Source organism: Nerophis ophidion, linkage group LG04 (assembly GCF_033978795.1).
Source record: "Nerophis ophidion isolate RoL-2023_Sa linkage group LG04, RoL_Noph_v1.0, whole genome shotgun sequence".
Lineage (NCBI taxonomy): Eukaryota > Metazoa > Chordata > Actinopteri > Syngnathiformes > Syngnathidae > Nerophis > Nerophis ophidion.
Window position 1 is genome coordinate 3307575 of NC_084614.1, and position 15843 is coordinate 3323417.

At 40.3% G+C, this 15843-nt stretch overlaps 1 protein-coding gene across 1 annotated transcript in view; it reads right to left on the reverse strand.

The window, feature by feature from the left end:
• The window catches only part of LOC133550753 (serine/threonine-protein kinase TAO1-like), a 46361-nt gene that overhangs the window by 19092 nt on the left and 11426 nt on the right, over nucleotides 1-15843 (reverse strand). The window contains 13 exon segments of the mRNA XM_061896758.1: nucleotides 1118-1249; nucleotides 1317-1523; nucleotides 1589-1756; nucleotides 3524-3605; nucleotides 4761-4766; nucleotides 4768-4852; nucleotides 4919-5010; nucleotides 5075-5188; nucleotides 5253-5349; nucleotides 5445-5490; nucleotides 9432-9533; nucleotides 9610-9681; nucleotides 9752-9988. Of these exon segments, the coding sequence (XP_061752742.1) occupies nucleotides 1118-1249; nucleotides 1317-1523; nucleotides 1589-1756; nucleotides 3524-3605; nucleotides 4761-4766; nucleotides 4768-4852; nucleotides 4919-5010; nucleotides 5075-5188; nucleotides 5253-5349; nucleotides 5445-5490; nucleotides 9432-9533; nucleotides 9610-9681; nucleotides 9752-9883 (1335 nt within the window). The 5' untranslated portion in view covers nucleotides 9884-9988.

The following is a 15843-nucleotide window of genomic DNA, read 5'->3' on the forward strand; positions in this document are numbered from 1 at the left end:
ATGTATATATTTGTGTGTGTACTGTACATACATATGTATACATGTGTGTGTACTGTACATACATATGTATATACTGTACATACATATGTATACATGTGTGTGTACTGTACATACATATGTATATATGTGTATGTACTGTACATACATATGTATACATGTGTGTGTACTGTACATACATATGTATATATATATGTGTGTGTACAGTACATACATATGTATACGTGTGTGTACTGTACATACATATGTATGTGTGTGTGTGTACTGTACATACATATGTATACATGTGTGTGTACTGTACATACATATGTATGTGTGTGTGTACTGTACATACATATGTATGTGTGTGTGTACTGTACAAACATATGTATACATGTGTGTACTGTACATACATATGTATACATGTGTGTGTACTGTACATACATATGTATATATGTGTATGTACTGTACATACATATTTATACATGTGTGTGTACTGTACATACATATGTATATATATGTGTATGTACTGTACATACATATGTATACGTGTGTGTACTGTACATACATATGTATATATGTGAATGTACTGTACATACATATGTATACATGTGTGTGTACTGTACATACATATGTATATATATATATGTGTGTGTGTACAGTACATACATATGTATATGTGTGTGTACTGTACATACATATGTATGTGTGTGTACTGTACATACATATGTATGTGTGTGCGTACTGTACATACATATGTATACATGTGTGTGTACTGTACATCCATATGTATACATGTGTGTGTACTGTACATACATATGTATATATGTGTGTGTGTACTGTACATACATATGTATATGTGTGTGTACTGTACATACATATGTATGTGTGTGTGTACTGTACATACATATGTATGTGTGTGCGTACTGTACATACATATGTATACATGTGTGTGTACTGTACATCCATATGTATACATGTGTGTGTACTGTACATACATATGTATATATGTGTGTGTGTACTGTACATACATATGTATATGTGTGTGTACTGTACATACATATGTATAGATGTGTATGTGTACTGTACATCCATATGTATATATATGTGTGTGTATGTGTGTGTGTGTAGATGTTCTCACCAGTGAAGCTGTGCGGATGGTAGCAAAGTGCTTGTCGCGCTCCCGCCTCCGAGTGGGCTGAGCTGCCGTGGTCTGAGGCTCGGACGGCTGAGCGCCGGCCGTCTGATCCCCGGGGAGAACCTCCTCGCCCTCCTGCAACATCAAGGTACGCTCGTACGAACACGCGGACGCCAAGCGGGGTTTATTTGAGTGCGCCCACCGGCTTGATGTGTATGACGGAGTTGTTGGACATGACGGTGTGGTCTCCCTCCATCAGGTCCAGCTCGCTGCGGCTGTCCTGCGCGGCGTCGTTGAGGCTGTTGACGGAGCTGCTCTGGGAGCTGGCGCTGATGGACATGCTGGGGATGGACTGGTTGCTCCCCACGCTGTTCACCGTGCCCGTGCGCCCGCCGCCCGGCTCCAGCTCCTGGAGGCGGAGGGACCGAATGAGGAGGCGGGGCCAAAGGTACCGTCATATGACCACAAACACACCTCGTCCGGATCGGGGGCATCCGGTGCAGGTCCGTTGTGGGTCTCCTGGAGGAGGATCTTCTTCATCTTGCGGTACTGCAGGTTGTCCAACTCACGCACCGCGTCCTTGGTCCTCTGAATGAGGTCCATCAGAACTGAATCCGGACGCTCCCTCTGCAGAAATGCATGCTGGGGGGCGGCACACACAACATGAAGTCCTTTCATTGTACTGAACAATAACGTGTGTGTGTGTGTGTTCTTGTATTTCTGCCTTTCTTGAGACATGCAGAAGGAAAAGTAGCTTCCATATAGCTTTGTCCTCCTTTGGGAGATCAGGCTTTCTGCTCCGCCGCGCCGTCTGTGGAACGCTCTCCCTGACCACCTGAGTGCGCCACAGACTGTGGATACTTTTAAAAAAGGCTTAAAAACCTTTTTTTTTTTTTTTTTTTACATATGTGTGCTAGTTCTAGCTATTAGGCTGTTTTATTTTTAAAATGCACTGAAGCACTTTGAGGTTGCTTGCTCAATGTAAAGTGCTTTTACAAATACAATATATTATTATTATTACTATATGAGGAGGTGTGAACAAGTGAGGACATAAATCATGGTCCCAATAACATTGCATCTAATAGACAATGTCTCATTTGCGGTGATATCTATCAAAATGAAGGTGTTCCCAAAAAGGAGGGATTTTTCAAGTGGACTGTGTGTCGCTTTTAAAAGTGCTCCCCCTCTGGTCATATGAAATAACAAGAGTGTGTAAACATTTTAAGTGCTCCCCCTCTGGCTAACATATGTAATAAGTGTGTGTAAAAATTTGAAGTGCTGCCCCTCTGGTCATAACTTGAAGTAAATAATGAAACTTAAAAAACAATTACAAACACTTTTTTTTTTTACTAAAAGCAGTCTTTCTCACAATTTGTCAACTTTTTCCTTATAAAATTGGGAACAATTTCTCATAGTCTTTCAGTTTCTGTAATATTGCAATATTTTCTTGTAAAATGATGACGTTTTAATGCAAAATGGTGACATTTGTCATAAAAAATTCTGACGTTTAGCACAATATTGTCAATTTTTTTATTGTGCTTGTAAAATACTTTAATTTTTGGAGTGAAATGAAGACTTTTGTCATAATTTTGCCAAGTAAAATTCCGATTATTATTATGATATTGCCCAAATTTTCAAGTTTTCTTTTAAAAATTGTGACTTTTGTCGAGTAAAATTACGATTATTTTCATAAACTTCTCAAAATGTTAAGCTTTTCTTGTAAAACTGAGACTGTTGTTGAGTAAAATTACAACTTTTGTCATAATATTGCACAAATGTTCAGTTTTTCTAGTCAAATTCTGATTTGGGTTGAGTAAGTCAACAAACTTTTAATAGCTTTTATTATAAAACTGCCAAAATTCTAAGTTCTTTGACTCTGTCAGTTTTAAAAGTGCTTCCCCTCTGGTCAACATATGAAATAACAAGTGTGTGTTAGAAATTGAAATCTGCCCCTTTCGGCTAAAATTAATAAAAAATAAATAAAATAAATATGTATATAGAGACATAATGTAATAATGAAGTAAATAATGAATATTAAAAAACAATTACAAAATTATTATTTTTTTGAATTACTTACCTAAAAGCAGTCTCCCACAATGTGTCAACTTTTTTCTGATAAAATCGAGAACAATTTCTAGTATTCTTTCTGTTTCTGTAATATAACATTTTCTTGTAAAATTATGACTTTTTTTTTATATAAAATTATTACTTTTTAAGTTTTTTTGTGAAATTGTGATCTTTTTCTTGGGAAATTCCAACTAATTTTTCACAACAAGCTTTTTTATATTTGCATAGTATGTATATATTATTAATGTTGTAAATACACATCTTTATACATCTATAAAGGGTGGTCCTAAAGAGGTAGGCAGAGGTCTGAAGAAGGTAAGAAATAGAAGAATGTGATCTTACACCCAGCATGTCGTCAGAGTGCGGTCTGTCCTGCGGGATTTTCTGAAGGCAAGAGTCGATAAAGTTCCGGAAGTAATCAGTCCTGTGAAAAGACAAGCGCAATTAGATAAAATCTGAATAATGCCCAAGTGTGTTTAAAAAATTAAATTGTGGCCCCTGTGGCCACAATTAATAATAATTAAAAAAAAAAAAGTAAATATATATATATATATAGAGAGAGACGTATTATAATATCGAAGTAAATAATGAATGTGTGGACTTTTTCCTTATAAAATTGGGAACAATTTCTCATATTTTTTGGGTTTCTGTAATATTGCAATATTTTCTTGTAAAATTATAAATTTTTAATGCAAAATGTTGACATTTGTCATATAAAATTCTGACTTTTATCAGAATATTGCCAATTTTTTTTTTTTCTTGGGCGGTATAGCTCGGTTGGTAGAGCGGCCGTGCCAGCAACTTGAGGGTTGCAGGTTCGATTCCCGCTTCCACCATCCTAGTCACTGCCGTTGTGTCCTTGGGCAAGACACTTTACCCACCTGCTCCCAGTGCCACCCACACTGATTTATATGTAACTTAGATATTGGGTTTATATATGGGCTTCACCATGTAAAGCGCTTTGAGTCACTAGAGAAAAAGCGCTATATAAATATAATTCACTTCACTTCACTTCAAAATAGTGACATTTTTGGAATAAAATGATGACTTAATGTTAACTTGTTAAAATGTTAACTTTTGTCCTAATTTTACCGGTAACATTCCGATAATTATGTTAATATTGCCAACATTTTACAGTTTTCTTACCAAATTGTGACTTTTGTTGAGTAAAATTATGACTCTTTTCATAAAATTGCCAAGATTTTGAGCTTTTCTTGTAAAACTGCGACTGTTTTTGAGTAAAAATTCCAACTTTTATCATAATACTGCACAAATGTTCAGTTTTTCTTGTAACATTTTGATTTGCGTTGAGTAAAATGAGGACTCTTATTATAACACTGCCAAAATTCTACGTTTGTCTTGTGAAATTGTGACCTTTTTTTGTGAAATTCCAACTCATTTTTCACAACAAGCCTTTTTTATATTTGCATAGTATGTACATATTATTAATGTTGTAAATACACATCTTTATACATCTAAAAAGGCTGCTCCTAAAGAGGGAGGCATTTTACTCAGGTCTCAAGAAGGTAACAAATACAAGACTGTGTGTGTGTGTGTGTGTGTGTGTGTGTGTGGTCACCATTCATGACTGCAGTGTGGGGCTCTCATTCTGCGCTATGTGGTATAAGGCACTCATGGCGTTCATGTTGAATAAAGGAGGCTTCCTCTCGGCTGCGGGGACAGTAAAAGAGGTGATGTCCAAGATGAAAAGGTGGAATAAAAAGAGGAAGAGGTTACCTAGCTCGATACAGGTGATGCCCAAAGACCAGACGTCCACCTTCCCGTCATACTGGCCCTCGTCCATGGCCAGGATCACCTCGGGCGCCATCCTAAGCAGCACAGCCGTTGAACTCCCGCCGACAACACGCGCCCACACCTCAGACTTCCACTCACCAGTACGGCGTGCCCACGAAGGAGTTGGCGGGCGAGGCGATGGAGGCGGAGCCAAAGTCCGCCAGCTTGACCTGCCCGGGCTCCGTCAGCAGGATGTTCCCCGCCTTCACGTCCCTGCGGGGCGACATGGCGAGGTCACGTGACGGTGGTGGGAGGGGCGTGCGAGGGAGGGAGGGACCTGTGGATCATGTTGTGTGAGTGCAGGTAGGCCAGGCCCTGCAGTGCACCATGGGTAATGGCGGCGATCTCCACTTCCTGCAGAGGTTTCTTATGGACTGGAGGACACAAACACACGTTGTTTTAAAGAGGGCAACACACACACACACGCACACACACACACACACACACACACATTACCACTCATGCTCACCTTCCAGCAGGTCGGAGGCGGAGCCCAAGCAGTACTCCATCACCAGCTGTCAATCAAACACACAGGCTTTTTATTTTGATCAATACCGCCACCTAGAGCAGTGGTCCCCAACCTTTATGTAGCTGCGGACCGGTCAACGCTTTATTTCTATCATTTGTAATGAAAATGGGAGTTTTTTGGGTTGGTGCACAAATTGTGTTTTTTTATGGTGATTTAATATAATAAAGAAAATTAAAAAATTAAAAGAAATAATAATTAAAGCTGCAAGCAGCGATGGACGTGACCGACTTTTGCTGGTGTTTCCTGCCTTTACCCATTCAACATATCTTTACCTGCACATTACCTACCTTGCCTGCATCCTGGGGTCACACTGGTGCTTCTTTCTGTCACCCATACACGCTGGTGCTTCCTGCCATCACTCAGACAACATATCTCTACCTGCACGTTACCTACCTTCTCTGTATCCTGGAGTCAAACTGGTGCCTCCTTCTTTCACCCAGTCAACATATCTTTACCCGCACATTACCTACCTTCTCTGCATTGTGTGGTCACGCTGGTGCTTCCTGCTTTTAAGCGGCCATCTTGAGACGGCAGCAGCGCAGAAGTTCTTTGAAGGCTCGTAAAATCAAAACCGGAGCAGCTAGAAAAACTCTTTGCGCGACTTTTAATCAGAAGGGTTCAATCTCTTTCCTGTGCGAGTTTGAAGCCGACACAACAAACAGAGGAGGAGGAGATAATGTTTGAAAAAAGGTGACGGGTTTTTACAAAACGTTTGTTTTGAAGGGGTAATTGCCAACTTCCTGTTGATTTTTGCTGAAGGATGTAAATGAATGAAATGTAGGTCTAAGTGAGACCTACATAGAGGTTTTTGTTTCATGTCTCTATGACATTCCTACCGGAAGTTACAAGCAGTTTTGTCTGTGTTTTCTTCCCAAGAGCAGTTTTGTCAGTGTTTTATTCCTAGGGGGCACTAGAGCGCAATTTTGAGTCTTGGGTTTTTTGTTTTTTTATTAGATCACAATTTTCACCAGTCCTGATGTGTGTGTCGAGTTTGGTGAGTTTTGCAGCATTTTAAGGGGGTCAAATTACAGCTCAAAGAGGCAAAAATGAAATTTTTTAAGAAACTTTTGTTTTGAACGGGTTTTTGCCAACTTCCTGTTGATTTTTTTCTGAAGGATGCAAGTGTATGAAATGTAGGTCTAAGTCAGACCTACATAGAAGTTTTTGTTTCATGTCTCTACGACATTCCTACTGGAAGTTACAAGCAGTTTTGTCTGTGTTTTTTCCTAGGAGACGCTAGAGCTCAATTCTGCGTTTTGGGGTTTTGTTTTTTTATTAGATGGCAATTTTTGCCAGTCCTGATGTGTGTGTTAAATTTGGTGAGTTTTGAAGCATGTTAAGGGGGTCAAATTCCAGCTCCAAGAGGCGGCGGTATAATAATAATAAAACCTTAGAAATACAATAGGGTACTCTGTCCCAAAGGGACATTCGGCCCCTAATAAAAAAACATTATGCGGCCCGGTGGTTGGGGAGTAACCATCACGGTCTCTGTGCTGCTAAAACTTTTTAAGTTATGTGATCTTTTTACAGCAAAGCCAACAAACGTGTTTTATCACAAGTATCATGAGCACTGGAGGACAAGGAACAGATTAAGTGCACTTTTGTGCATGATGTCACACAAGATATTTCAACAACTGTCAAAAAAGTGAGCTGCATAATAGGGAATCAAATAGTGTATGTCTTTTGCTATGTGGTAGGTTCCTGCGGATGTTATCTCCTTCTGTTCTTGTCCATTTTTTTCATACGGTGTTGATGTGGAAATGGTTGCTTCGGCATTTTGTTGGCGTGGCACCGGCCGGAGATGTTTGCATGCAGAGTTTCAAGCACTCTTCATTCTCTACCAGGGGACTTTTCAAATGATGCTACACATTAGCAGTGGTGCTACTTTTTGTAGCAACGCTTTTGCCGCATACCGCATTTCCTTGAATTGCCGCCGGAGCGCTAATTAATTTCAAACCTCTTCTCACTCCGGCGCTTACCAAAGGCATGCGGTAAATTTAGGCCTGCGCTTATAAATTTGAGTGTGATGTAAGGATACCATCGTGAAAAGCACATTTAATAAAAAAAAACGTTATTATGGTCTTACCTTTACTTATAAATGAAGTCCATGTGCAGCTCCTTCTGATCAAAAGCATCGATAACTTGTTTATAGAAGTCTTTCTTATCTTTCTTCAGTTTTAAAAGTCTCTGTCTCGATGTAGCTCATCCTTTATTACCTACTGCGTTGATTGAAAGTCCAGTTTAGAAAACTGTTTTATTTTAGATATGTAATCCTCCATGTTAAAAGTGCAAGTGAGAGGAAAAAATAAACGATTGCTGCTTGTTGTCACTTCTTCTGCAGCCGAGTAGTCGCAAGAAGGATCACTAGCGCCCTCTACCACCAGGAGGCGGGAGTCATTTAATGACTCATATTTGACACACGCAGCTACGGTATATTAATAAAACATAGCTGCTTACTGTTCTTTTTAGCATATTCAATAGCTGGGACCTAACACCCTACTAAGTAGCTCTTAATCTTCTTCCCTTTATGCCAGGGGTGCCCAAACTTTTTCTGCAGGCGAGCTACTTTTCAATGGACCAACTCGAGGGGATCTACCTCATTTATATATATCATTTATATTTATTTATTTATGAAAGAGACATTTTTGTAAACAAGTTAAATGTGTTTAATGATAATACAAGCATGTGTAACACATATAGATGTCTTTCTTTCACAAAGACAAGAATATAAGTTGGTGTATTACCTGATTCTGATGACTTGCATTGATTGGAATCAGACAGTAATGATGATAACGCCCACATTTTCAAATGGAGGAGAAAAAAAGTTGTCCTTTCTGTACAATTCCACATGAAAGTGGTTGGTTTTTGGCATCTAATTCATCCAGCTTCCATACACTTTACAAGAAAATCATTGGCGGCAAATTCCGTAGCTTGCTTGATTGACATTCACGGCACCCGAGGGTCTTGTGAGATGACGCTGGCTGCTGCCAGTTCATTATTATGAAAATATGACCGAGAGGAAGGCGAGAAACACTTTTTATTTCAACAGACTTTCGCGCCGTCCCTTCCGTCAAAACTCTGCACATTTCCTATCTTCACAATAAAAGCCCTGCTTCATGCTGCCTGCACTAACAAAATAAGAGTCTCAGAAAGCTGGCGTGCACAAGTGATGTGCACGCCAGCTTTCTGAGGGATCGCTTGTGCACGCCAGTTTTCCCAGACTCTGTATTTAGTTAGCGCAGGCAGCATGAAGCAGGGCTTTTATTGTGAAGATAGGAAATGTGCAGTCGGCCTTTAGAGTTTTGACGGAAGGTACGGCGCGAGAGTCTGTTGAAATAAAAAGTGTTTCTGGCCTTCCTCTCGGTCATATTTTCATAATAATGATCTTGCAGCAGCCAGCGTCATCTCACAAGACCCTCCGGTACCGTGAATGTCATTTAAGTGACGTCTTGGTGAAGATTGATGATCACTCATTTTTAGGTCTATTTTTTTTAAAGCCTGGCTGGAGATCGACTGACACACCCCCCGCGGTCGACTGGTAGCTCGCGATCGGCGTAATGGGCACCCCTGCTTTATGCCATTTCAAATGATTGAAATCAGCCTCCTCCATTTTGAAAATGATGACAGGTGAGGTGTCACTTGTGACGTGACGAGTTTGACCCGGCGGAAATTCTAGACATGCGGTAATAAAAATAATATTTGGCGAAACGAGTTTGACCCGGCAGTAATTCTAGGCAGGCGCATACTAAACACCCGGTGGCAATTCATGGAAATACGGTAAGTTGAAAAGGATTTGCAAATCATTGTATTCTTTTTTTATTTACCATTTACACAACGTGACCACTTCACTGCTTTTGGGGTTTGGTATATCGCGATATAGATTTAATGACGGCAATGAGAAAAAAGGCTGATGTGTTGTGGACGTACCCAAGCCGTGTGCTCCCGCAGGTAACATCCTTTGTACTCGATGCTGTTGGGATGCCGGATACTCTGCAGGAACTTCACCTCCTTGATGATGTCCTGCCATTTCTGGTGAGAAGAGAACACAAACACACACTTGGAACCCCGGCAGAGTTTTCAGGCGTGGCCCACATTGTCACCGGACCTCGATGGACTGCTTCCCGTTGTACGACATCTTTTTGATGGCCACCACCTCGTTGGTGCGCACATCGTGCGCCTAGAGGAGGGCGAGAAGGCAGACTTCAGTCGTGGCGGGACGCGATTGCGCCGTCAAAAGTCGTACGTACGAAGTAGACGGCGCCAAAGCTGCCGTGGCCGATCTCCCGCAGGTCGGAGAAGAGCTTCTCCGGGTCCTCCTTGAAGAAAAGATCGGCCACCTCCGGATCCCTCAGACTCCCCGCCCGCGCGGAGGACGGCATCCTGCTTAGAGGGGCGCCGTGTCGCCCGCGCAGACGGGACGGGACGGTGCGGGTGCTGAGCTACGCCGGGGCGGCCGAAGAGTCATCTGCGGGAGTTGGCGGGCTCTGAGGGCGGGACGAGTCATGTCGTTTGTGTTTCACAATCATTCAACTTTTCAATGTCACTAGATCTACAGTAGCATAGTAGTATTAAAGGGGAACATTATCACAATTTCAAAAGGATTAAAAACAATAAAAATCAGTTCCCAGTGGCTTGTTGTATTTTTTTTCAAAATTTTACCGGTCTCGGAATATCCCTAAAAAAGCTTTAAAGTGCCTTATTTTCGCTCTCTGCAAAAACATTATCCATTTCCCTGTGACGTCACACAGTGCTGCCAATGTAAACAAACAATGGGAATACCATAGCAAGATATAGCGACATTAGCTCGGATTCAAACTCGGATTTCAGCGACTTAAGCGATTCAACAGATTACGCATGTATTGAAACAGATGGTTGGAGTATGAAAATATTGAAGAAGAAACTGAAGCTATTGACGCTATTCATAGCCATAGCATGGCCGAATAGCTGCGTTAGCATCGCCGGTAAAATGTGCGGACCAAACGATCAGGACTTTTGACATTTTTTGACACTGGAGCAACTTAAATCCGTCGATTGGTAAGTGCCATCCATCCATCCATCCATCTTCTTCCGCTTATCCGAGGTCGGGTCGCGGGGGCAACAGCCTAAGCAGGGAAACCCAGACTTCCCTTTCCCCAGCCACTTCGTTTAGCTCTTCCCGGGGATCCCGAGGCGTTCCCAGGCCAGCCGGGAGACATAGTCTTCCCAACGTGTCCTGGGTCTTCCCCGTGGCCTCCTATTGGTTGGACGTGCCCTAAACACCTCCCTAGGGAGGCGTTCGGGTGGCATCCTGACCAGATGCCCGAACCACCTCATCTGGCTCCTCTCCATGTGGAGGAGCAGCGGCTTTACTTTGAGTTCCTCCCGGATGGCAGAGCTTCTCACCCTATCTCTAAGGGAGAGACCTGGAAACTCATTTGGGCCGCTTGTACCCGTGAGCTTGTCCTTTTCGGTCAAAACCCAAAGCTCATGACCATAGGTGAGGATGGGAACGTAGATCGACCGGTAAATTGAGAGCTTTGCCTTCCGGCTCAGCTCCTTCTTCACCACAACGGATCGGTACAACGTCCGCATTACTGAAGACGCCGCACCGATCTGCCTGTCGATCTCACCATCCACTCTTCCCCCACTCGTGAACAAGACTCCTAGGTACTTGAACTCCTCCACTTGGGGCAGGGGCTCCTCCCCAACCCGGAGATGGCACTCCACCCTTTTCCGGGCGAGAACCATGGAATCGGACTTGGAGGTGCTGATTCTCATTCCGCTCGCTTCACACTCGGCTGCAAACCGATTGGTAAGTGTTTGTTTCGCATTAAATGTGGGTGGAAGGAAACGTAATATAGTTGCAAATGCATCTGCAGGTTACCCATACATCTCTGTTCCATGTCTGCTTTAGCACCGCCGGTAAATAGCATGTTAGCATCGATTAGCTGGCAGTCAACATCAACAAAACTCACCTTTGTGCTCCAATGCTGAAGTTGAAGTGAAATGCTGACAGATTGTAGTATCAATGGAATAATAGTATGAATTTCCAGGAAAAGCGGAATTGGGTTTGGAACTTGGGAAAGTGTTAGTTTGAATGTGCAGGACGATTGGAAGGTGTTGAAGGTGGAATGGGGTGAATCGGTTGAAAAATGTGGGAATTGCGCAACTTTGGAAAAAGGTCCCATTCATTTCAATTGGAATTTCCTGGAAATTTGGGGAAAAGCAATGACAGCATTAAAGGGGAACATTATCAGCAGACCTATGTAAGCATCAATATATACCTTGATGGTGCAGAAAAAAGACCATCTGTTTTTTTAACCGATTTCCGAACTCTAAATGGGTGAATTTTGGCGAATTAAACGCCTTTCTGTTTATCGGTCTTTTAGCGATGACATCAGAACGTGACGTCGCCGAGGTAACACACCCGCCATTTTCATTTTCAACACATTACAAACACCGGGTCTCAGCTCTGTTATTTTCCGTTTTTTTGACTATTTTTTGGAACCTTGTAGACATCATGCCTCGGAGGGTGTAACAACACTAACAGGGAGGGATTCAAGTTGCACCACTGGCCCCAAGATGTCAAAGTGTCTGCCGCCAGACCCCCATTGAATGTACCAAAGTGTCTGCTGCCAGACCCCCATTGAATGTGCTGGAGTTTCTCCACATTTTACCGGCGATGCTAAGACAGACATGGCACAGAGATGTATGGATAACCTGCAGATGCATTTGCAACGATAGTCAACGAAATCACAAAGGTGAGTTTTGTTGATGTTGACTGCCAGCTAATCGATGCTAACATGCTATTTACCGGCGGTGCTAAAGCAGACATGGCACAGAGATGTATGGATAACCTGCAGATGCATTTGCAACCATAAAGTCAACGAAATCACAAATGTGAGTTTTGTTGATGTTGACTGCCAGCTAATCGATGCTAACATGCTATTTACCGGCGATGCTAAAACAGACATGGCACAGAGATGTATGGATAACCTGCAGATGCATTTGCAACTATATTACGTTTCCTTCCACCCACATTTAATGCGAAACAAACACTTACCAATCGACGGATTTAAGTTGCTCCCGTGTCAAAAGATGCGAAAGTCTGGATCGTTTGGTCCGCACATTTTACCGGCGATGCTAACGCAGCTATTCTGCCATGCTATGGCTATGAATTCGCTCAATAGCTTCAGTTTCTTCTTCAATACTTTCATACTCCAACCATCTGTTTCAATACATGCCTAATCTGTTGAATCGCTTAAGTCGCTGAAATCCGAGTTTGAATCCGAGCTAATGTCGCTATATCTTGCTGTGGTATTCCCATTGTTTGTTTACATTGGCAGCACTGTGTGATGTCACAAGGAAAATGGATAGTGTTTTTGCAGAGAGCGAAAAAAAGGCACTTTAAAGCTTTTTTTAGGGATATTCCGGGACCGGTAAAATTTTGAAAAAAACTTCAAAAAATACAACAAGCCACTGGGAACTGATTTTTATTGTTTTTAACCCTTTTGAAATTGTGATAATGTTCCCCTTTAACATCTTTGTTTTTATATGTATGTGTATATATATATATATATGTATGTATATATATATATATATATATATATATATATATACACATACATACATATATACACTAAATATGCAACATTTTCCCCGAATACACTTCAAAGATTAATATTTGTTTTAATTTTTTTTTAAATAGTTATTTTATTTATATCATTTTTTTATAATAAACAATATTTTTTCAGCAATGACAGCTTTAACAACTTTGTTTTTAAATGTATATAAATACACTAAATATGCAACATTTTCCCAAAAGTACTTGAAAGATGAATATTTGATGGAGCCTTTAATAGGTTTTACTCATAAAAGTATTAAAAATAACTTTTTTTTTTTAACTTTCACTTTGGATAAACTTTATCTGTTGATTATAAGTTTTTATATTTTTTTGTTTGTTTGTTTTAAGCCCATTTTTGTCCCCAAAAAACTATTAGTTTTTTTATATTGCAAACACACTAAATGTGCAACATTTTTAAATAGTATTTTTAGAATGTGCCATAAAAAAAAAGATTTATATAATTTTCATGACAGCTTTAAACAAAAAATAGTTATCAAAGTCAACATTGCAACTTTTTAGCTTCACATTTCACCCGTTTCTGTTTTTTTATTTTTGTTTAAATAGTGTTTTTAGAAAAATGAATATCTGTACGAGTTGTCTTTGGTAAGTTAGACGCTCACTAAGGTATTTTGGCCCATTTTTGGAGAAAATTCTGCGCAAAAAAAAAAAGTGTCAGCAGTATCAGTACAAGAGTTATGTTGTCATGACAACAAAATCCCACGCCTCCGAGAGGAGGAGGAGGAGGAGTCACCAGGTGACATCACGGAGGCCGCAGTGAGGATGAAGGCTAAGAGGATTTGAAGCACTCGTCTTCTGGGCGACGACAACACGACCGGCTTGTAACCACGGCAACGAGGTTAAAGGGCGTGCACTTCTTGGCCGCGACCAGCAGAGGTGCTGTCGAGTCACTCGGTGACTTTGCGGTCCAAGAAAAGCACAAAATTAGAACTGAGAAACTAATTAAAAAAAAGTATATAACATTTCAAAAGGAACAATTATCATCCATCACTTTTTAATGTTTTTGATGATAAAATCTCATTTTTTTATTGCATATTTACTATGTTGTGTGGATTCTAGCCTTTTGCTGCTCCCTAAAAGTCTTAATACTGTAAGTATAGTACGTATTACGCACAAGGTTATTGCTTGTAAAGTCCATCTATGTTGTCGTTTACAATTTTAACCTGTTGAAATTGACATGTAAAATCGCTAATGCTAATCCGTAGCATGTCCAAAGCAAAGCCAATGTAAATTAGCATCGAGCCAGCGCATTTTTGAATTTTTTTAGAGTCGATATCTTTGTTGGCATTGAAAAGGGCAACATTAACTAGAGTCAGGGTGTCCAAAGTGTTGCACGCTCGTTTGTCATTCCTTCTGCAAAAAAAACAAAACACTTTTTAATAGAAAACGTGAACCGAGGCGGTACCTGGGAATCGATACTGGTAGTCAACAGTACCAATTTCCGGTACTTTTGTGTGTATTGCCATAAAAAAAATTTTGATGATAAAATCACATTTTTTATTGCATATTTATTATGTTGTGTTGATTCTAGTCTTTTGCTGCGCCCTAAAAAGTCTTAATACTGTAAGTATAGTACGTATTACGCACAAGGTTATTGCTTGTAAAGTCCATCTCAGTTGTCGTTTACAATTTTTAACCTGTTGAAATTGACATGTAAAATTGCTAATGCTAAGCCGTAGCATGTCCAAAGCAAAGCCAATGTAAATTAGCATCGAGCCAGCACATTTTTGAAATTTTTTAGAGTCGATATCTTTGTTGGCATTGAAAAGGGCAACATTAACTAGAGTCAGGGTGTCCAAAGTGTTGCACGCTCGTTTGTCATTCCTTCTACAAAAAAAAACAAAACACTTTTTTAATAGAAAACGTGAACCGAGGCGGTATCTGGGAATCGATACTGGTAGTCAACAGTACCAATTTCCGGTACTTTTGTGTGTATTGCCATAAAAAATGTTTTGATGATAAAATCACATTTTTTATTGCATATTTATTATGTTGTGATGATTCTAGTCTTTTGCTGCGCCCTAAAAAGTCTTAACACTGTAAGTATAGTACGTATTACGCACCAGGTTATTGCTTGTAAAGTCCATCTTAGTTGTCGTTTATAATTTTAACCTGTTGAAATTGACATGTAAAATTGCTAATGCTAAGCCGTAGCATGTCCAAAGCAAAGCCAGTGTAAATTAGCATCGAGCCAGCGCATTTTTGAAATTTTTTAGAGTCGATATCTTTGTTGGCATTGAAAAGGGCAACATTAACTAGAGCCAGAGTGTCCAAAGTGTTGCACGCTCGTTTGTCATTCCTTCTACAAAAAAAATAAACACTTTTTTAATAGAAAACGAAAACCAATTCCCGGTACCTGGGAATCGATACTGGTAGTCAACAGTACCAATTTCCGGTACTTTTGTGTGTATTGCCATAAAAAATGTTTTGATGATAAAATCACATTTTTTATTGCATATTTATTATGTTGTGATGATTCTAGTCTTTTGCTGCGCCCTAAAAAGTCTTAATACTGTAAGTATAGTACGTATTACGCACAAGGTTATTGCTTGTAAAGTCCATCTATGTTGTCGTTTACAATTTTAACCTGTTGAAATTGACATGTAAAATCGCTAATGCTAATACATAGCATGTCTAAAGCAAAGCCAGTGTAAATTAGCATCGAGCTAGCGCATTTTTGAATTTTTTTTAGAGTCGATATCTTTGTTGGCATTAAAA